The sequence below is a fragment of the Quercus suber genome, unplaced genomic scaffold (genome assembly GCF_002906115.3).
Source record: "Quercus suber isolate HL8 unplaced genomic scaffold, Cork oak 2.0 scaffold_74, whole genome shotgun sequence".
NCBI classification, from domain to species: Eukaryota; Viridiplantae; Streptophyta; class Magnoliopsida; order Fagales; family Fagaceae; genus Quercus; species Quercus suber.
Genome location: NW_027069539.1, coordinates 1,702,439 through 1,725,410, shown reverse-complemented (window position 1 = coordinate 1,725,410; position 22,972 = coordinate 1,702,439). Strand labels below are relative to the sequence as shown.

Sequence of the window (22,972 nt, the reverse complement as noted above, 5' to 3'; positions counted from 1 at the left end):
AAAAAAATCCTACAATTCATTATTTATGCTTTATAAACTAAAAATTTTAAAGCAATATTCATTGTAAAAAAAACTTTTCAATAAAAGCTATATATCACAAATAGACATGGCAAAACGGGCGGGTCGGGTCGGGTTCAGGTCGGGTCAATCGGGTTGCGGGTCAAACGGGTCACGGGTCAAAACGAGTCATTTTTAAACGAGTCAAACGGGTTGCGGGTCAAACGGGTCACGGGACGGGTCGAGTTGACCCGTATTTTTCAAACAAGTTTTTTTTTTTTTTTTTGAAATAGATGCAATTTGTCAATTGTTTCTAAGTTCCTTAACTGTGATTAGATTTTCATTGGTGATACTATTACCACTTACTAATTACCACTAAACACTTGATACCTAAATTAGGTGCAACTCTTATTCCAGCTTTCTAGAAGCTAATCTTGGTATAATTTTTGATATGTTTAAAGTAGGAAGAGAAAATGAAGGTGGCAAGTAAAGAATGACAAACTATAATGGAGTACATAACATATTAAGTGAAGAAGAATAAGTAAATATCTTATAAGAATTACACCTCAATCTCAATCTACTCAACGTTGGTAGACGTGGAAAAACGGGCGGGTCGGGTCGGGTTCGGGTCTGGTCAATCGGGTTGCGGTTCAAAACGGGTCATTTTTAAACTGGTCAAACGGGTTGCGGGTCAAACGGGTCGGGTCAAACGGGTCTGACCCGTTTTGCCATGTCTAATCACAAAAGCTCTAGTTTATAGAACAATGTCAAGTGGGCTCATAATTCTAAAGGAGAGAAATTGTATATAGTTGTGGATTCTAGTTAGTCAAATTTCATCTATACCAAAATTCAATCGGTATCTTGGCCTAAAAATAAAAAGCAATTATCATGGATGTTATAAGTTAAAATTCTATTATATCTATAAAAAATAATTTTAAAAATTGTAGATAGTTTTCATCTAATAAAATTGTAAGGTCACAATTTGGTTCCTAAGCCCTAAGGGTTAAAGGATTTAGGGCCAAAGAGCCCAATATAATGAATTTGTAGAGAATGGGTTATAAATATATGCTTTAATGAGTTAGACAACAATTATAGTGGGCCCAAATGATAAGAAAGCAAAGATAAACTAGTTTTATCTAAAGAAAATCGTCCTCGGCACAATCCGAGGAAGATCAGTTCTTGTATATATCTCTTTTGAATTTGGTTACAAGTCCTGTTCTTGTTTTTACAGTGTTTTTCTCTTAATTCTCCAATCCTTTTTCCTTAGGGTCTTCTTTCTATTTTATACTATCTTCTTTCTTTCATCTCCCCCCTCCATGTGTAGATTAGATTGCTGGTATTAATCCTTATCCCATCAGCACCTTCCTGAAATCTTTGGTTGTAATTGTAAGGCTGAAAATTACTGTTCAGATATCTCTTCCTCATTAATGTAGCAAGAGAGTTAGCTACAGAGCATTCAATGTGGTAATAACATCTTTTTCTTAGATATTTCATAGCTTTCCTTTGTCCTGTGCTTTCATAATGTATATCCTTATCAATAAAATCTGCTGGAACATTCTAAATGGTAGACCGCACCTTCTGACATTTGCTTTGCTCAGCCAAGGAAACATCCCTCCTCGGACCACCTTCTTAGACCATCATGACCAAATCCCTTTCTTTATTTACTAATGCAGACTTCCATAAAAACGTTTACCCGTCCTCAGACTACTAGGCGTCCTCGGATCGGGCCTTCGGCCCAATATATACTACTAGGCCTACATCCATACAATAACCCCTCAAAATTCTCCTTTTTTGCTCCTCGGAAAGAAAGGAGGATTTCGATGTCATCACAATTACCCCGCTCTTATCATACATCATCTCTGTCTACATAGGTACCTTTTTAACTGCCCAATGCACGCTCCTGACGCTTTGGCATCCGAGACGCACCTTTATTAAATTTTTGCGGTTCCATGTTCCCCCCAATCTACGGTGCGATGCAGATCCAACGGCTGGGGATTTTATTGGAACTCGGGTGGGAAATTTCCTGCTTATCTCTCTCTCTGATACAAATATTGCTTGAACAAATCATTCATTTCACTTGCGCACTCATAAATATCAAGAGCTAGTCCAAGGAGAGTTTCTTTCTTTGCGTAAGTCTTTTTAAACCTTGTCATTTATTTTTTCCTTCTACTTTTCTCTACACAGAGCCCCCTTCTCTATGGCCCTCCTAATTTTCCTTTACCATTTTAGTACCTTAAACCCTCTTTCAAACATGGGTAAATTTGCTTACTTGGTAGACTCTATGGAGAGCATAGAGAGCTTTAAAGCTCAATATAGAACTCCGTTAAGAGTCTCCATTAGGTACTATAAGGAAGGGGACTGGCACACTAATAGGCAGGAGGGAGAAGTGATAATCCCACTGATTGCCTTTATAGAGGGAGGGATGAGAATCCCCATGGGCATAGTCACTAGGGATTACCTAAAGGCTCACAGATTAGCTCCCACCCAATGTGCCCTAAATATGTTTAGGATTTTAGGTAGTGTAGACGCCTTTAATGAGAAAATGGGCTTAAACTTTACCCACCATGATGTCAACTGGGTTTACAACCTTCATCACTTAAAAGGGCAAGGATATTACCTAAAAACTAGATATCCCAAGGTTAGGCTCATCTCATGCCTCCCTGATTCCAACAAAGGCATGGACAAAGATTTTCTTATCATTTCAGGGGAGTGGCATGATGGCCTCCCCTGCCCGATGAGAGAAGGGCTACCAGGTGGGATTTTAGGTTTAGGTTGATTATTTTAAAGTTACTCCCTCTCCATTCGACATATTTTGTTCCTACTTTTCATCGTTGGTGTTTGTAAACGAACTTTCCTTTGATTTGTGCTATTTTATTGTTGACGATATTTTTTGTTTTCTTAATGGTTTTGCAGATAAGCACGCCACCGTCCCAAACTTCAATCTTGTCAACCAGCCGAGTTTAGACAAGATACTTAAAGCTGAGGTGTTCGTTCACAAAGATGGTCAACTAAGAATGGCCCACCTCATCCTCGACTACAACCTTATCTCGTCCAATTTTCAAGCATTGAAGTGTGTGATAAAGGTGAAGGACCCTCGCTTACAACTAATCAACGTAGCTGTGCCTAGCTTTCTCAACCTAGGTTCGAGACCTTAAGGTGTACTAAAAGTAGAGCCGCTTCTTCAGTACAAAGTCGAGGACAAAGCGACCCCTTTACAGCTAGCCACCAAAGAAGAAGAAGAAGAAGAAGTGGTCGAGGTGCTTGATTCCGAGGACAATTTTGAGGTCTTCAACTGACTCCATCCCTAGAGGCTCCCGCCGTGACTGCCTTCAACATAAGTAAGTCAAACACAAGGAGATCCCTCAATTCCAGAAGCTATGGGGCTTCAGTGCAAGACCAAACAAGGACTTAAAGACCTGATGGAGTCCCAGGTAGTGGGCAATGCACCAGAGAAAGCCAACCAAGCCAAGTTCCCCCCCCCCCCCTTCCGTCCACTCAACCTCTCCGACCTGCCCCTGCAGACCACAAGAGGAAAAGGGATCAGAAAGGCCATGAAGCAGTGGAAGGGGGTAAGGGCCCCTTATACAAGTCCTTCTGTTTAGGAAGTTTCCCTCGTATTGACAACGGACGCCCACAAAGCTTGATAACATTAATGAAAGGGCACATTAAACCACAAAGCTTTATATCATGATTGGGTCATCAACCAAATATACTTAGGATAATTGGTGAAATTCAATGGCTCAATTTTGTTCAAAGGCGGTAGATTATATGTATGAAATGATTCAGCTATGTGAGTCACATACTAATTAGAATACTGTAATAGTTTGAGGAGTGGAGTAAAATAAAGATGATAATGAAATGAAATAAAGCATTGAATGGAAAACTTCATTAAAATAATTCAATCCTTACAAGTAACAAACCAAATAATGTTCAATACATGAAAAAAGAAGTAAAGAAACAACAAAAAGAAAACTGTTGGCAGGTCAGTAGAATCATGTAGCTGGGCCCTAGGTCACAGCCGAGGTGTCAAGGGAGACTTCGCTAGCAATGGCTAAGGTTAGCCCTTGGCTTGCTTGAGGGGTGCCCTGCCCCTCGGTAGGAATGGTGGTTGTCAGGTTGTCCTCATCAATCACCACCACGTGGGAGTTTATCTCTTGGGCCAACTCCATCCCAGGACTATCCTCTCCCTGTTTAGCAGCATCATCTTGAGGCTGCTCCTGGACAAGCAGATCACTGGGCAAGGGTATTTGTTCAAGATCCCTAAACACTGAAGAATCGAGGAGACGAATGGCGTTCACAGCTACAAGTGACAACTGTAATATCATAAGATAAATAAATATTATAGTTTGTTTGATCCAAGAGAATTTATCATTTTAAAAAAAATATTTTTACTTAGAACTTTAGAAGCGTAGGTCCTTTTGCTTCATCGGCTTCTGGTTCTTGGTACTACCTATCTTCCTCTTATTTTTTCAAATCTCTTTTCTTTGAAGTGGTGTTGTGTGAGCTGTTGAGGTTTTTTTTTTTTTTTTTTTTGAAACCAATTAAATCAGTACCACTTTGGTAAGAAATATAAACTCTTTTTCAAGTGTAATTTTTTTTAATGTGCCAAAATTATGCTTTAGATTGATGATGTTTGGGAGACTTAACGTTTGCTCAGCCTATGCATAAGCAAGGATGGATCACATTGATCATGTTACTTTATTTATTTCAATACATCACTTTATAATACATCATATATCACATATTATATTCTTTTACTACTTTATTTAAATATTTTTTTATTCTTTCTTTTTTGTTGTTCCCAATGAAAATATATTAGAGAGAGAAAGTTTGAATAATTATTAATTAATTTCCAATCATCATGAAGAGAAAAATTTTAAATAATAAATAATTAAATATTTATACCACATCTTCCCATATGCGCTATCATTAAGGGCAGAGACATTTCCGAAAAAATGTTTTGCTAGCACATGAGTTAGTGAAAGGGTATCATAAGACTCTTGCACGGAAAGATGTACCATTAAGGCGGAGTTAAGAAAAGATTATCTATTTTAATATATCACTTTACAATGCATCATATATTATATATTCTATTATTTTACTACTTTATTTGAATATTATTTCATTATTCTTTCTTTTTGCTGATATTAGAGAGAGAAAGTTTGAATATTTATTAATTAATTCCCAATAGTCATGAAGAGAAAAAGTTTGAATAAAAAATAATTAAATATTTATACCACATCTTCCCATATGCTGCTAGCATTAAGGGTAGAGACATTTTTGAAAAAATGTTTTGCTAGCACATGAGTTAGTGAAAGGGTATCATAAGACTCTTGCACGAAAAGATGTACTATTAAGGCTGAGTTAAGGAAATATTATTATTTTGTTAGCAAGTAATTTTAATACCACAAAAAAAGTCACAATTTTTACTACAACTATCCTACATGGCAGACTGTGACTAGCTGCATATCACTTTCACATGGACTTACCACTTTTTCTCTACCACTTATAATCTACCGCATGGACAATTGTGATTTATTATGTGATCTTACAATTTTTGTTTGTTAGCTGGAATTTTGTGTTGATGTTAGGGCATCTACAAGATTTGTAAATTAGATTAGGGCTTGCATTACAAGTCCTAAGTTTTCAATTGCTGTTAATGGCAGTTTGGGCTATTTTAAAGAAGGTAAGAGCCTTATTGGTGGCCATGGAAGCATTCACAAGAATCATGCTTGGGAAAGTAAGAGCCTTAATTGCTGTTAATGGCAGTTTGGGCTATTATATTCTTTTACTACTTTATTTAAATATTTTTTTTATTCTTTCTTTTTTATTGTTCCCAACAAAAAAATATTAGAGAGAGAAAATTTGAATAATTATTAATTAATTCCCATTACTCATGAAAAGAAAAGTTTAAATAAAAAATAATTAAATATTTATACCACATTTTTCCATATGCTGCTATCATTAAGGGCAGAGACATTTCTGAAAAAATGTTTTACTAGCACATGAGTTAGTGAATGGGTATCATAAGACCCTTGTACGGAAAGATGTACTATTGAGGTTGAGTTAAGGAAAGATTATCTATTTTAATATATCACTTTACAATGCATCATATATTATATATTCTATTACTTTACTACTTTATTTAGATATTATTTCTTTATCCTTTCTTTTTGCTTTTCCCAACGAAGAGATATTAGAGTGAAAAAGTTTGAATAATTATTAATTAATTTCCAATCGTCATGAAGAGAAAATTTTTGAATAAAAAAATAATTAAATATTTATACCACATCTTTCCATATGCTGCTATCATTAAGAGTCCGTTTGGTTGGAATGGTGGAAAAGTAGGAGGATAGAAAATAGTGAAAGAATAGAATAGTGGGAAGATATAAAAAATTTTAATTTCCCTCATTTTTGTTTTGTTGAGAGTAAAAAAATGGAGGAATAGAAAAAGTGAATTTGTATAAATTTACACATATAACCTTATTAAAAAATGATATCCAATTAAAATAAAAAAAAAAGTGATAAACAAAAAAAAAAAAAAAATCAATCACCTAAATTTATTAAAAAATAAAAACCATGTGAATAAAAAAAATCACTTCTAAAAAAAAAAAAATAATAATACTAGACAAGCTTGCCCAGTAAATAAAAAAAAAAACAAAAAGAAAAAAAAGAGCAAGTAACATGGAAAAAAGATTTTTAATAAAAAAAAAAAAAAGCTATGAAGAAAAGCAACGTGGATGAAGCCCATGTGCAATTGCACATGGGCATTTTTGTCCAAAAATAATGTTCAATTTCTCCCTTCAATTTTCTCTCTATTTTGGGGAGAAAACTTTTTGGTGGGCCAGGGGAGAAAACATCTTGATCCTACTATTTATTTTCCTTCCTCTCCACCCAACCAAATATACTCAAAAAAGTTTTACTTCCATTTTTCTCTCTAATGTTTTCCATCAACCCTATTTCACCTCCAAATAAACACATCCTAAAGGCAAAGACATTTTTGAAAAAATGTTTTGCTAGCACACGAGTTAGTGAAAGGGTATCATAAGACTCTTGCACGGAAAGATGTACAATTAAGGCTGAGTTAAGGAAATATTATAATTTTGTTAGCAAATAATTTTAATATCACATAAAAAGTCACAACTTTTTCCACAACTTTCCTATATGACAAACTTTGACTGGCTAAATATCACTTTCATATAGACTTATCACTTTTTTTCTACCACTCATAATCTACCCCATGAACAATTGTGATTTATTATGTGGTCTTAGAATTTTTGTTTGTTAGCTGGAATTTTGTGTTGAGGTACTGTTTGTTAGTCTCAAATTCAACCCTCATTGCAAAAACTTGGAGATAACTGATACGGGCTTTGCAGATGACCAGCTTATTTTCTCAATGGCATGTCAAATATTTGTGATTGCCTCTAGTTTCTGGTAAGCTCAGCTTGAAATACTTTAAGCCTCTGCAAGACAAAGTTGAGGCTAGAATCGGCTCTAGGACAGTTAGGAAACTAACCTTTGCTGGAAGGTTGCAACTCCAGTCAATTTTATGCAATATTCAGTCCTTTTGGTCAAGTCAGTGTTTATTGCCTAACAAATCAAAGTCTAGGAGCAAAAAAATTCAACCAATTTGTATGGCATGGACAGAATATAGACGCAAAAACATTTGACATCTGTTAACGTGACAAATTATTAATGGTAAGTAAAATATTGATATCAATAATTAGCACAAATAAGAACCAATATAAACTTTTCACACCAATAGATATTATAAATATTGTCAAATTTTTTGTGTATAAAATATTGCCTAACACTGAGGTGGCACTAGAGTAGCTTCGGGCACAGTTTGTCTCTCATCCCCTTATTTTTCTCTCAAGTCAATTCACATTGCCTAACAAACTAATCAAAGTCTTGGAGCAAAAAAATTCAACCAATTTGTGTGAAATGGATAGAGTACAGATACAAAAAATTCGACACCCCTTAACGTGGCAAATTATTAATGGTAGGTAAAAAAAATAATATCAATGATGGGTGTAGATAAGAACTAGTACAAACTTGTCACACCAATAGATGTAAAAAATGTTGTCAAATTTGTAGTATTGCCTAACACCAATGGTGACACTGGTTGCTGTTGTAGCTTGGGACACAATTTGTCTCCCATCCCCTTATTTTACTCTCTCTCTCTCTCTCTCTCTCTCTCTATTTTTTGATTTGATCGTGGGTTTTATTTGGGTGAGCTAGAGAAAAACTAAAGAGAATATAAAAAAAGAAAAGAAAAGGGAGGACACAAAAATAATAATAGAAAATTAATGAAATAGGATATATAATAGAAAATCATTTATGAATTTTTTGAAAAGTAGTTAACTAAATTTTTTTTCATTTAAAAATAAAAAAATTGGTTCTTATCTTAAAATAAAGAAAATTTTAGGAAAGAAAACAGGAATGCTCTAAGACCCATATTGCAGCTTACCCTCTCTTATTCACTCTTTTTAAAGACTATATAAATATATATATATATATATATATACACACACTATATTATTTAAATCTAAGTAATCCCATGGGCCATGCATGACTTTTGCGGTAATTCTCCATTTTCATAAGATAAGCTTATTAGGCAAAATGGATGGAGAGAGATGGGGAATCTCCATCACGCCCACACTTTTTGACCCAAGCATAAATTTATGAGGGGGAAAGAAAAATAATTGGAAGAGTATCTAGGATGATTTTATTTTTACAAGTTTGCTCCTCAACCTCTTTATATATTTTTGTTTTCTTTTAATAAGCCTAATCTCTTAACAATCGGTTTGTGCTTGCAAGCATTTCTTAGAAACACTGAAATGATGAAGTTTTTACCACTTCACAATCGATGATAAAAAATTTAAGGAACATATTTCATTTCATAAATATTTAAGTTTGATTCTATACTAAGAATTTATTTAGATAAGCTTATTTTTATAATTTTTTGATTATTTAATTAGGTTCAAATTTTAAAATTTTTAATTAGTTTTAATTTTACAAAGTTTAAAGTCTCAACTTATTTTCGTCCTCAGTATATGCACTCCCCCCCCACCCCGTAGAAATCTCACATTTTATAGTTATAAGTGTACTTTCAAAGAACTTATTTTCAAAAAAAAGTAAGTCAATAAAAGTAACCTCATCCAAATATATACTCCGTATTACATATTAAAGAATAAAAAAATTATTTAAAAATTGATTATAGTACATTAATTTTATAAACAAACTATAATATAGTTAATAAACATCATTACCATTAAACTATCACTTGAATTCAAGTGATACTTAATAGATCTTAAGTTGAAGTTAATTCTTCCTCAAAAAAAGAAAAAAGAAAAAAAAAAGTGGAAGTTAATTGGTGTTACCAGCATAGTTAGTATTTTTTTTTTTAATTTAAATTTTTAAATATTATAATGATTTTCATGATGTCATATGATAATAATAAGAGATTTTTCTTTTGTTGTCAGCTATAGGGTCCATCTGTTTTTGCTTTTGGAGGAGCAGAAAAGTCCTTTAAGTGGATTCAAGCACTCTTAGTTGAAATTTGGCAATTTCACAAAACAGCTTTAAGGAAGTCTTAACGCTAAAATTTATATATTTTACTCACACAAAAAAACCCAACAATTCGTTATTTATGCTTTATAAACTAAAAAAATTTAAAGCAACATTCATTGTAAAAAAAAAAAAATTCAATAAAAGCTTTATATTGCAAAAGCTCCAGTTTATAGAACAATGTCAAATGGGCACATAATTCTAAAGGAGAGAAATTGCAAATAGTTGTGGGTTTTAGTTAGTTAAATCGATAAAATCTCTTATTATCAAATAAAATATTTGAGATTCAAATCTTATTTATACCAAAATTCAATTAGTATCTTGGCCTAAAAATAAAGACTAATTATTATGAATGTTATAAGTTAAAATTCTATTGTATCTATAAAAATAAAATAAATAAAAATTACAGATAGTTTTCATCTAATAAAACACTGTGTTTAAATTTAAGTAATTGGAAAGTTGGAGTATATCTTGAAAATGGTTATTGTTAATTTGAATTTTATAATTAGAAAATTTGAAAAGGAAAATTGGAACTAGGAGTGGTTTCCAATTTGGCAATTTCGTGGTCCACAAATGTCATCATAAACAATTTTTTGTAAAACAAGACAAGAAAGCAATTACTTGTGTGGTTGATGGTGAAGAATTGAAAGGATAAAAAATAAAAAATTTAAAATTTAAAATTTAAAAAAGCCTTTAAAAAGGTTAAAGAAGAAAGAGGGAGGGAGATGCAGCGGCTAACGGTGAAGTGCAAAAGTGAAAGGTGAGAAGAAAAAGTGAGACCTAGATGCATATAAATACAAAGTATATGTCAACTCGAATATAACCCAAATCTATTTAGTCTCAACTCATTACTTGTTTATAAACGAGTTAATTAGTCGTGTCAGGTTTGCGGGTCGTGTCAAATTTTGCCACCCCTAGTAGGTAGGGGCGTTTAGGATTTCATTGTTGACTCTTTAGATTTTGTTTAAGGAATTTTTTGAAGGCCAGTTCTGTTTAGGGAATTGATTATAGATTAGTTGTAAAAATTTATTAGGTGAATTGATTAACTTTAAATACTTAACAATCTGAACTAATATATATATATTAAGCGGGCGGGTCAGATTGTAGTGGGTTGGCAAATTTTCAATCCGTAACCTAACCTAATCCGCAATTTTGGGGGTTTAACCTGCCCAACCCAAACTACCTAACTTAATGACCCGCACGAGGCAAGTAGGTCGAATGGGTCAACAGGTTAAATGGATATTTTGCAAACCCCTAGTTTTGGATAGAATCATTGAAGACATGGATTAATGGGAGAGTAATCTTATTTTGTAGGCATATACTTTTACTGGGTTGTCCCCAAGTTTTCTCTCTACTTAAACGTTGAGTATAGGGCATTTTAGAATATATAAAAATCCAATCCAAATAGGAAAAACCCTTAAATAGTAATATAGATAAGGCTATTTAATATAAAATAAATAGAATCAAATTAAAAAACTTTAATAACTAACAAGTAACAACACTAAACTGAAATATATCTAAAGAATTAAACAATTATGAATATCATTACAATGATATTAACAATACTCCAAGTATATTCTAGTAGGAATATTCACCCACCCCTGTTGCCCCCGCCCTTCCCTGTTAGGAAAAGGAAAAAAGAAAGAAAGAAAGAATATATGAAGTCATACACCTAAATAAATACTATTACTTGAGTCTTTAGCTTTTACATGGTGAAATTTGTGAAAAACTTGTATATGGCAGTTTCAGTGGGTGTCCAAGTTGTCACGGAAGATAGTATGTGTGTGTGTATATATATATATATAACGCTTTATATTACTGAGGATAAAACTTACAAAGTTGCAATACAAATAAGTGAATAACAGAAAGCTTGAACACATTTAAACCGTTTACAATAAGGTTGGTAGAGTTACTAAAACCTAAAAGGTTCTCCTGTTTAGAATTCTGGAACAAAATGATAAAAGTGGTAATAAAAAATTGAATGCCTTCATAATGAAATCGAGCTTCTAAATTATAGAGACCGAGGAATCATTGGATCCTCTGAAGCTCCCACAAATTTCAATAGTGAATTGCTTTTACTGGGATGAAATGCACTGAAAGCGAATATGATTTTTTATTGTTGGAGCTAGAAGCGAATCTTCAGAGTGCGACAAGACTGTTCATGAATATTGTTTTGTTAGGATATTGTTTACTTGTTTTATCTTCTTATATCAATAAGGATACTATTTACTATTAACCGATGAGCAAGATCCTTTCATTCTATTGTGGTTTTTTCTAGAAATTAAGATGGAATCCAAGCTTGACTATGATCTTAGTTTGAAGGCTATTGGCTGAGGAGCTGAGGGAGGAAATGCATTGAAAGCAAATTTTGGGTGAAATGCAACGAATCTGATTTTTTACTGTTGGAGTTGGAACAAATCTTCATAGTGCGACAAGATTATTCATGAATAGTGTTTTGTTAGGATACTGTTTACTTGTTTTGTCTTCTTATGTCAATAGGGATATTGTTTACTATTAACCGGTGAGCAAGATCCTTTAATTCTACTGTGGTTTTTCCAAAAACTAAGATGGAATGCAAGCTTGACTGTGATCTTAGTTTGAAGGCAATTGGTTGAAGAGATGAGGGGGGGAAAATCCCGTTGTATTTATTTTTATTTTTATTTTTATCTTTTTTTAGATAGAGTAGCTTGTATGTCAATTAGGTTGTATGTGTTAGATATATTCTTAAGACATAAAAAGAAAGAAAGAAAGAAGAAGAAGAAGAAGAAATTATGTGTTATACAAATTAGGATACTCAAAAATTTATTTTTGATAATCACGTATGGAGTTTGATAACTTAGTAAAATTATTTACACATAGAGTAGTTCTCCCTCCTCTAACAAGTGTGCACCCCACTCGATAGCTTAGGAAAGATTTACAAAGATTTCTTGTTAATTTGTCAATTATCATGTAAATCTTTTAAAGACTTCTTTCTTGCCAATTTTTCAACTATTAGTACCATGTAAATCTTCAATGTAACATTCTTATTTTATCATTTTAGGGGGGGGGGGGGGGGGGGGGGGGGGGGGGAAAGGCCCAGCCCAACGTAATGGGCCGAAGGCCCATAGGAGGGCTATTTTGCGACCGAGAAGAGGAAGATGGAAAAGGCAGGGCCTGTCTGGAAGTGGGACCCTCAAAAGGAAGAATTATCACAATCCGAAGAGGATATCTCCTGTCCGAAGAGGTTGTAATCCTCTGACGCAATATTATAAATCAATTGAATGTGTGAAAGGCCAAAATGACCTTCCGAGGACTCCACCTGATCAAGATAAGTTCTGAGTATGCTATGGAACGATAAGAATGGAGAAATATCTAAGGGGAAAGCTGCTACTACCGTATTTAATGCACTACAGCAACTTTTCTGGCCACATTTATGTGGAGAAGACCCCTGAACAGTGCATCCTAACCTACCGCCACTCACACAGAGCTAAAAGAAGATGCCTGACGTGACATGTACTTAAGCAAACTCATGGATGAGGAACAAGTGGACGATGGAGATGAGGAGATGGGTGACTATATAAAGGAAGGAAGCTCCTAACAAAAGAGAGGGAGGAAAAGAGAGTTTGATTGTAACCCTAAGATTTTTGTTCATCAGATAAACAATAGTGTAGCTCTTTGAATTTTCGGATTTTACGTGTAAATTCATATTGGCTTGTGTTTCAAAGTTGTGATCCATTGTTATCAATCTCATACTTAACCTAGCTCTTTCACTCATACTCTACAAATTAATTGTTTTTGGGCTTGGGCCACAAATACCAACCGTACAAAAGATATTTTATACCTTAAGATTTTCAAACATTGAACCTAAGGGATAGATTTTTTTGTGCACATAACCTTCTTTATTTTATTAGTAGCTTGTTTCTTGGTCAATTAACCCCCTTAAGAAAATAAATAATGTATGCAACCTTGAGAGGTAACATGTATGTATCGTAGAGGGTCATTTAGTGTTCTTTGTTTAAATGTCTCCAATAATCCAAGATCTCTTTTACGTTTTCATATTCGGTGAGATGCCAAGATGCTCGCAGCCAATGTAATTAGTATTGTTCATTGTATTTTCTTTGCAGATGTCCATTAAAAAGTAGGCCACATGAGGCCCAAAGAACCGACATGAGCAGCATTTGGTTTAGTACAATTCCAAACCCAAGTATTCAGCCAAAAAAATTCCAAACCCAGCTAGTCAGTTCATGCTAAATAGGCATTTGATTCTTCTGCCAAATGTCAAGTAAATGAATTAGAGATTAGCACCGGCGCCTATACGCATGAGATATGCATGTGAATGTGCTTCTTGAACCTTTCTGCGAGGACTTGTGCTCTTGGAGAATTAGGCTGTTAAAAATGAAGAATTTTAGGAAAGTGGTTTTGTGCTTGATTGTCATCATGATGGGTATATTTTCCGCAAAGTGCAGAGACCCAGTACTCCACAGGGTTGGGGGTGGAAGATACACTTGGGCACCCAACATTAACTTCAAAGATTGGTCGAGCCACGAGCAGTTCTTTGTGGGTGACTGGCTCTGTAAGTTTCTCTTTTTCTTCATGCGCTAATGTCATACTAATTTTTCAGCCAAATGTGACCCTTTTTTTTTCTTGCAATTTCAAGACTTTGGGTTTGATAAGCACCTCTACAACGTTTTGGAGGTGAACAAGACTAGCTATGAAAAGTGCATTGACGAAGGCTTCTTAAAGAATATCACAAGGGGCGGTCGCGACGTGTTCAATCTCACAGAGGCAAGACCTTATTACTTCCTCAGCGGAAGAGGATATTGCTTCAAGGGAATGAAAGTTGAAATTCTGGTTCGCGATTACCAGGCCCCACCTGCAGTACCAATTGTAGTGCATAAAACTTCTGCCGCAGATATCTACAGGAACAATATCCAACTTGTGCTAATTGCCACCGCACTAGTCTGGACGTTCCTCTTCAAATACATATAAATTCTGAGGATTTCACCAAATAGGAGTAGGCTTTTTGCTTTGTTGTAGAAACTTTTAACTTTTATGGCAAACATATGAATTAAGATGATCACCATTTTAAGTTTTTCAGCTCTCTTGTTCTGAAGCAGATTTCAACTTTAACATGGCCATCCAATTGCATCATGGTGGCAGTGATTAAATGCCACACATAAATTAGCTAATTTTATCATATCATTAAAGTAATCCTGTAATAAGCCAGGGTCAGAAGTCATTCTCTCCATACTATGACAAATGAGAATAAAATTCAGCCATGGCACCCTTCCGAAGATAAGTAAAATCACTAACTAGCTCCCCACATTCATTTCATAACCAAATTGATGGATGCTACAAAAAGATAAACTTCTGTAACTGGCCATCCAGATCAAACCCAGGTCTATGATTCCAAACACAAAACCATCATCAGTAACTAGACTTCACAAAGTCAGTAGATACATGTAACTAGGATGGCCGCAGAACAAGCGGCAGCATATAAGTGCAGAAAATTAAGAGGTACCACTGACAGGCCTAGACATCAACATATCAAAAAGGTGGTCCAACGTCTCCACAGCCAGGGGAGGCCACACCAAAAACTACGGCTATATACAGACCATGTGTTCATAATACTACTGTCATTTTTCATAGGCAGAGGGTACAAGCCTCTCAACAAAAGAACATCGAGTTGCACACGTTCTCCTGCAATCTGGGAAGCTGTGGGACAGGAACAGCTCCTGCAGAAGTCACTCCACCATGGCTCGAGGATGTCTCAGATAACTCCTCAAATTTCATGAACTGTCCCATTTGGGTGGCTGCCAAGTGTGCATAACATATAGGAGCAACTGCACGCAGAGAAAAAACTTCAGATAACAAAAGAATACAACTAATTTTGGGATTTAGTTACACTAAATGGGTCAGTAGTAGGATTCAGGAACCAAGTCAAATAATATCAAAATCTACTTCAATCATAAAGCTGGGTAAGTGAATTTAGTTGATTGCATCAGCGACAGGCAATGATCAACTCTGCATTACCTACAGAAATGGCAGTGGTGCTTCTCTGGTACCTGCATTTAGCACAAGTATAATTTAGAAGGATTGTACCAGCTAACTCTAGCTCAAAACAAGCAATTGAAGCAATCATTAAGGCCAAATATCTACTCACACATATGACAGGGAATGCACAAGTTCCTGTAGATCATCTGCTGAAAAACCAACGTCATCTAACAGGACATGGTAATGCGTAGGCCTTGTGGTACCCTGTTGCAACAGAAGATCAAAAGAAGTCAGTACATCAATTTCTTGATATCACAAAAAGAGATCAGGAAATTAATCCGACAATCAGGTCATAGTAAACAAATTGATACTGACAATCATTCCAGCATGTGCACATAGGTAGAAATCATTGTTTCGTGGATGACAAACTTTGTTATCTATAACAGTTCCTGCACAAGAGATTGGACAGAAGAAAAAGGAACAAATCCTCAAGCTTAATATTGGATACCATAATAGAGTAATCTACAGAAACTTAGGTGTGCTTGCTCACCAGGTGGAACATTATCAGGAGATCCAGGCTGGAAGAATTTCGTATGGTGGTTTTTCTGTGCAACAATTACCACAAACTTTGGGTTCCACTTCTCATCGAGAAACTTGCAGGACTAGAAACAGTAGCAAACATTAAGTTGATCCAGTTCAATGACCAAAACCACCTCACAAATAAAGCAAAGTTGCAGGTTTTAAAGATATAATTCAAGAGGACTGGTTGGGGGTTAGAGAACCTCAATGATTTGATCCAGTTCAATGTTCAACACTTGGTTGAATTGCGATTCACTGACTCCATCCCTAAATCCAATAAAAATCTGACTTAATATAGGAAAATTGAAGCATTAATGCTAACAAAAATGAAGAACTTAAAGAGTGACATACCTGAATATGATAATCTGATCTGGTTTTCTTTTCCCTGAACTTGTATAGAAGTCCAGCAGAAGCTCCCTGAAAGAGGAGAAAAGAATGAGGTTCCAATTAGATGTCACTTAATCTTCTAATCTGGGAATCAGCAGGAGAACTTTCATTTTCATATTATCCTTTTTTAATTAATAATTATACATGCACCTGATGCATCTTGAACTCAAAGATTTAATCCTCCACCTTGCTCTTACAAGGGAAGTTATATTGGAGCTAGAGCTCACTGACTTTTTAACCCTTCACCATGCTCTTTTTAAATATTTGATTGTTTATTTATTGATATTTCCCTCTCTTTTTTTATTGACAATATTTGAACATAACACCTACCACCCCCACCCATTAGATTAAGATAGAAACACCACCTCATTATGCCGTCATCTTCAGTTTCGGATGTTTTCTTAAATAAAGAATCTATCATTTCAACCTTCGGGGACTGTGTCCGAACAGATGCCCTATATTTAGAAATCAATGGCCACTGCCTTGAGCTGACCACCTGAGTTTTTACAAAAGGAATTACAACAAATTTAGTAGATAAGAACTGTTTCCAATGGAAATAGATTTTGATTAAGTGTATATTTACCCCCACAGAAAACACTGGGAATTGCAAAATTTGAACAGCAAAATACTTATTCCGAAAGATATGCCAAAGACAGTATATATTACCGCAGCGATTGATGGTACATCAGACTGCCCAGGAGAGCCATGAGACACATCCATCCCAAGTATGATGGTGGGAGCCTTGGAAACCAATGGAATTGAAGGAGTGTGTTCAACAGCTAGTAATGAATTCAAACCACCCATCTACAGTCAAGACAAAAGGCAAATTGAACAAGTGTGATAATACAATAGTAACACTCCTGTATCCCAACCACCAATTTCAAACCAGAAGCAGAATAAGAGAGAGAGACAGAGATGGACTAGCCCACACAGTAGCATACCTTTGCATTGATCTTCAAAAGAACATTGGTAAGATATTGGTCATTAACCCTAGTAGGAGCAATGCACTGAGTGACTATTCCATACTCAGCTAGATTCTTTCGCTTCCATGGACCTTAAGATTAAACAAATTTCATTTAGAAAACACTTGCACTGCAAGACCATTCCAAAGCAATTAATACTGTCAGTAAAGGAAATGATCATATCACTCTACCATAAAGATCAGAGTTTTTCCTCTCGGGAAGCAAGCATAGAAGAAACTGTGGAGCACCAGGAAGTTTTGATTGTATATCCTCAAACATCTTCTCCACTCTTGCCATGGGTGGAGCGCGTCTATTCTGAGGATTCTCTTGAAACACATCGAATGGAGCATCTATTTGCTACAAGAATGCAAGAAAGATAGCTATCAGTTACCAGACAAGGCATTGTAGTAATCATATCAGGAACATACTTACAATTCCTTTCAGGTCTCCGCATTTAATTAGATCCCGTACAAGACTTTGTGTATCACAACGCGCTGAGAAGTTCACTACAGCCCAGCGTTCAATCTTTGTTGGCTGCACTAATTTCTGCACAAAATGTTGAAAATACCATAAGAACCACTGAATCAAAATCAAAATCAAAATTAGCAAGAAAAAAAAAAGGAAATACCTTGTTGTTGAAATTCCATCGACCATTCCTAGGAAAAAAATCCTCCCCATTGCCCACTTTCAACTGTTGAGAAAACAGGAGAATAAGGGAAAATTTGACTAATCCCGGGTAACAATGACTATTAATTTCAATCAAAGGCTATTTACACAATCAGGAGCCCTCTTCATTATGACATAAAAGAGAATACCCTTGGGGCTGGCAGAACACGGCCATCAACTTGAGTGAAGCTGGTACTGATTGAAATGCCACACGAACGTAGCAGAGGTTCAGAATCATAATGGTTACATTTCAAAGCCTGCAACAGAAAACAGGGACCAAAATGTAAGAAGGGAATATGGCAGTAAGAACAAAATCCATCACAATTTCAGCAAAAACACCTACCTCAGACAAAACCTTCATCCTCTCTTGCGGCTTTTGCCTTGATTTTTCCACTAGTGAAGCTCTTTGAAGAGTGGATAAAGCTTTTGTGTAACGTTGCAAGGACACCAATGAACAAAGCTGGAAAAAAAAACAAGGGAGCAATAGAAACCACATTAAATAAGAACTCGTATTTGTAGCACTAAGTCAAACAACTATAATCATTTATTCACCTCAAGAGGGAAGAAGGTTGGGCGCTTTGGCTTCCCAACATTAATACATGGGAGATCTCCAGAATAACGCAATTCTATACCACGATGATTAACAAAATAATCATAGACAGTCACTTCTATCGTCTGAGGTTCACCATCTGCGTCATTTCCTCTCTGCTTCAGTGTAAACCTACAAGCCAGCATAGCATAGAAATTACTTAAAAAATTACATTACAAAAGGGGAAGAGTTCAGGTTGTAATTAGGTGCTATATGAGCAGAAAAAGAATGACAGGCCAGTTTCAACACCAATGAAGGAAAAAGATAAAATACATTTGATCTTTGCATGTCTTCTCGCTCAATCCAGTTATCTTGAACTCTTGATTGGCAGGACTCGTCTTAATCCTCAGATTTTTGAGTGTTCGTTTAGCCTGTTAATACAAACAACCAACATTGCGTTGAATAGGAAAAGGAACAAGTAACCAAAATAAAAGAAAGATGCTGAGTCAATAATTTAGTTACCTTTGACCAATCAAGTGAGAAGGGATCTCTCACATTCTGGTTGGCAATTAAGAAATCCACCACTGGTCCAGGCTGTATAATCATGGTAGTTGATACATCTATTCATATAGGAAACAGAACAAGCGACCATAAGAATAGATTCAGAAATTGTCAAAAAAAGTTAGAAGTGCAAATGATCTTACCAATATTCAGAGATAAGCCACCCTGGGAGGTTCTAAAACTTGAATGGAATCCTCTGCAGCCAAGAACGCCACCTCCAACATCTGCAAAATTTTTTGGATCATTGTGAAAGAAAGATTGACGAACAAGCAGGCAGCCCCTGTAACAGCAACAAAATGGTTAATATGATACAATATAGAATTGAACTAAAAATACACACTCAGAAGGGCAGAAAAACAGATTAAAATTTTAAAGTAACTATAATTTACTCACTGTTTAGCTGCATGCTGCCTCAATATAATATCCAACACTCTAAGGGCTTCTTGTGAGTTCTCTGATTCTTGACCCCTTAGTGCATTTGCAATGGCTTGCATGGGAATTTTTGCAGCAAAGCTAATCTCCACTTTGAATGTCTTCGACTGATATGGACGCCGCATCCTCTTTCGGTCACCTTCATTAGGACTTCCGTGACCATTAGGGCTACTGTTTCCATTATTTCTAGACAGAAAGGACATTCAAGAGAAATTAGAGATTAACTCCCTAAAACACAGAACATTTCAAATAAAAACGATCATAAATCATGCATGTACCTGTTTGATATGACATCCTCAAGTACAACAGTAAACTCAAGCTTGTTGCGGGGAAGTGGACCAACAGTGAACAGACTCTTCTCCCCATCATAAGCAAAGTCCTTTCCAGCTAACTCAGTATCATAAGTCTCCTGCACCCTATCAATCACCTTTCTTCCAACACCTTTACCATCAACAGGGCGACCATCTTCGTAGGCCAAAGCAACCTGTTCAAAACACACACAGTAGTCAAAATATATGAATAAGATAAAAAATGAAACATTTTCATCCAAACCAAACTTGGTTGTTGTATACGAGACAGTCAGAACATACACTATAATGGAAGAAATGCCCATCAACATTATTGACCCCAACTTTGAAGTGATTAGTAAGCAGTTGTATCTTCTGTCCTTTGTTTGCGAGACCACGCCTAGCTATGGGAACTCGCATAACCTTTTTCTTAACAGGTTCAGGAGGTTGGTCTCCTTCTGCACGGACTGGAACAACATTTGGAGGAATAACAGGGGGAGGAGGTGGCAATGCTTCCTGTGCTCCATTCCCATTTGTTGCTCCATTCCCATTTGCTACTCCATTACCATCTGGCTCAAATGAATCCATAACCTAAGAGGAAAATGAAAAAAAAAAAGTATTATATGAGTTTGTGTATATATATATATATATATATCTATAAGTCAGGTATCTGATAAACCAAAGTTATCGTCATCAAGATCAACTCATGAAATTACTTTTGCATAACTTTCAGGCAGAACACTAAAATATAACCCCTCCAAATGCCTACAGCATAATAAAAACATAAAGGTGGTATCAGGAATCCTAAATAAAGTGCTACAAATCAAACCAAGTTCTAATAAGTAATAACTAAAAGGAATGAACCTATGAGCTCATAAGATTTTCTGTGAAACTCATGTTTTAATAGAAAAATTATGTCATCAGAAGCACCCCGGACAGCATGACCAATACTTTTTTCATGGGCATTAGAACCCTCCACCATGCTATTACAAAGAAAGAAGGCAATAAGTAGCCATTTGAACTAGAGCTAATGGTCCCATAAGACACACAAATTCTTTAGTACAAAACAACAGAACAGACAACTAAAGTAAACATCATTGAGAGAAGACAATCCTAATAAAACAATATTTCAGTGGCTAATAAAGCAGATTCTGACACATGAGAGGTTATTACCACCGTCAGAAATACAGCACAAATGCATAACCAACAAATAACGCAATTTATACAAACTTTTTAACGCATACTGCAGAAATAAACATAAAAAAAGGTCTTCAAACTCTGGGTTTTGGAACTTCAAGTTTTATGTTAAAGCATAAGCAAGTTCCCCAAAAAAGAAAACCCAAAATAAGAAATGGTAACAGGAGTTGCAACATTTAGTTGCAGATCAGAACCCTTCAAAGCAGTACACAAACCATGCATGAAAAAGATTTTTGAGCAACAAACTAGGACCCCTAAAAGTAAAAAATAGCTTGTAGTTGTACATAACAAAAACAAACCCAGACAAACAAGAAGTAAAACAGTTTATTTAACACCATAAAAGCAAGCTAAACTAATCAAAAGAAAGAAACAACGAATGTTAAAATCACAGATGATAAAGCTAGAAAAACTTTGAATAACCAGACAAACCCAGCAAATGACATTTAAATAACACTAGTTTCTAGAGAGATTCAAGCATAAAACAGGCATGCAGATTTGGAAAACAGTACACACATATTATATGGAAACATTACCAGCTAAAGAAGAAAGAAATTACTCAACCATTAAAGCTGAAGAAGCCTCTAACAAACAAACCAACATTACATACACAAAAGATTGAACAGAAAGTACAATGTTACAAAGCACATGCAACACCAAAGAACAGTCTTTAAAGTCACAGACACTAAAACAAGAAACAAAATCAAGTTCAATAAACCCAGAAAAAAAAAAATTTACTCAACACAGAAAAAGCAAGCAAACTCAAACTAGAAATGGAAATTTCTTTTTATGAAAACACTGTTAGTTACAGAGTTACCCAAACACATAGTACATAACGAAAATGCTAACACATTAACCCCAAACAGACATGCAAGCAAGAACATTAATAATATCGTATATTCAAAACAACATATTACCTTAAAAAGCTAAAACAAACGGCTTTTCAAAGCCCAAGTCTCGGAGATTCCACAGTAAACTCTGCAAGCAAAACCCAAAACAGAGCAAATAAGCGCAGATCGAACCCATAAACCACAAAATAAACCTTTTTTTTTTAAAAACCCATTATTTTTCAAAGGACACAAACATAAAACCACAACAATATTACTGCAACCAAGATCAAAAAACAGAAAAAAAAAAAAAAAAAAAAAAAAAAACCCCACACAAAAAAAAAAAAAAAAAAAAAAAAGGAAAAGAAAAAAGAGCACAGCATTACAGACACTAAACCTGAAAACACCAAAAACAGTTCTGAAAAAAAAAAAAAAAATCCAAAAAACCAAAGGGAGTTGTTAGACCAAAAGTCAGTTACCTAAACCCAAAATGCAGAAGAGATAAACAGTGAAAAAGAAAGAGTCTTTGCTCTTCTAAATAATAGTAGAAACTAGGAAGAGAGAGAGGTTTTTACTAACTCACTCGTCAGTCGTCACTGGAACTTGTCAACGCAGAGTGGTGAGTGGTCTGTTTTGTTCCGCTCAGCCTCTCAAAAAGATTTGTGTGATATCAGCCAAAACAAACAAACCAACCCTATATGAGAGAAAGTGTTAGCGAATAGTGGTAGTGGGTGAAATTACTTAATTGTAAATATTACAGTGATGTGGGGTCATCCGGTCATTTTCTACTTACCTTTTGTCTCTCCCAAGTCTCCACTACGTTAAACCCTAGGCAACTAGTCCCTCATCCTCTGCATCTCAATCTATCATCGTTTCTGTAATTGTCATTACGACGGTGATGGACGGCTGAGATTGCTATGTGTCATTAATGAAAAAGTTTGATTACCGCAATTAGTTGCAATAGTTTAGAACCATAACTTTTGCCCTAATTGAAAGGAATGATTAGCC

The 22,972-nt window shown here is 35.2% G+C and overlaps 2 protein-coding genes across 5 annotated transcripts; one reads left to right on the top strand and one right to left on the bottom strand.

The window, feature by feature from the left end:
- Positions 1-13,872: 13,872 nt before the first annotated feature.
- LOC111991926 (early nodulin-like protein 20) lies at positions 13,873-14,535 on the top strand. The gene is made up of 2 exons (XM_024023733.2): positions 13,873-14,119; positions 14,204-14,535. Exons 1-2 carry the CDS (start codon positions 13,873-13,875, stop codon positions 14,533-14,535), a joined length of 579 nt encoding a protein of 192 aa, XP_023879501.2.
- Positions 14,536-14,842: 307 nt separating this feature from the next.
- On the bottom strand, positions 14,843-22,665 carry LOC111991924 (protein argonaute 4). Of its 4 annotated transcripts, none has more exons than XM_024023729.2 (24): positions 22,548-22,665; positions 22,055-22,115; positions 20,247-20,534; positions 19,935-20,140; positions 19,618-19,842; positions 19,368-19,504; positions 19,186-19,283; positions 18,997-19,094; positions 18,687-18,855; positions 18,478-18,594; positions 18,284-18,391; positions 18,097-18,159; positions 17,901-18,014; positions 17,660-17,825; positions 17,448-17,560; positions 17,173-17,310; positions 16,872-17,002; positions 16,471-16,536; positions 16,323-16,386; positions 16,091-16,202; positions 15,916-15,989; positions 15,710-15,804; positions 15,580-15,611; positions 14,843-15,389 (listed from the first exon to the last, which is right to left on the bottom strand). In XM_024023729.2, the coding sequence occupies exons 3-24, from the start codon at positions 20,529-20,531 to the stop codon at positions 15,214-15,216; spliced, it is 2,787 nt and encodes a 928-aa protein (XP_023879497.1). In that variant the 5' UTR covers positions 20,532-20,534; positions 22,055-22,115; positions 22,548-22,665; the 3' UTR covers positions 14,843-15,213. The 4 variants fall into 4 exon arrangements, with proteins under 4 accessions (XP_023879497.1, XP_023879498.1, XP_023879499.1 ...); XM_024023730.2 differs by having other exon boundaries at positions 22,544-22,646; XM_024023731.2 differs by having other exon boundaries at positions 22,540-22,630.
- Between the last annotated feature and the right edge of the window lie 307 nt (positions 22,666-22,972).

Coding starts and splice junctions, on each gene's coding strand:
- LOC111991926 (XM_024023733.2), top strand. CDS start 13,873: ATGCATGTGAATGTGCTTCTTGAACCTTTCTGCGAGGACTTGTGCTCT. Junction 14,120..14,203: donor CTTTGTGGGTGACTGGCTCT/GTAAGTTTCTCT, acceptor TGCAATTTCAAG/ACTTTGGGTTTGATAAGCAC.
- LOC111991924 (XM_024023729.2), bottom strand. CDS start 20,531: ATGGATTCATTTGAGCCAGATGGTAATGGAGTAGCAAATGGGAATGGA. Junction 18,856..18,996: donor AAGACATGCAAAGATCAAAT/GTATTTTATCTT, acceptor GCTGGCTTGTAG/GTTTACACTGAAGCAGAGAG. Junction 17,003..17,172: donor ATGTACCATCAATCGCTGCG/GTAATATATACT, acceptor GTAAAAACTCAG/GTGGTCAGCTCAAGGCAGTG.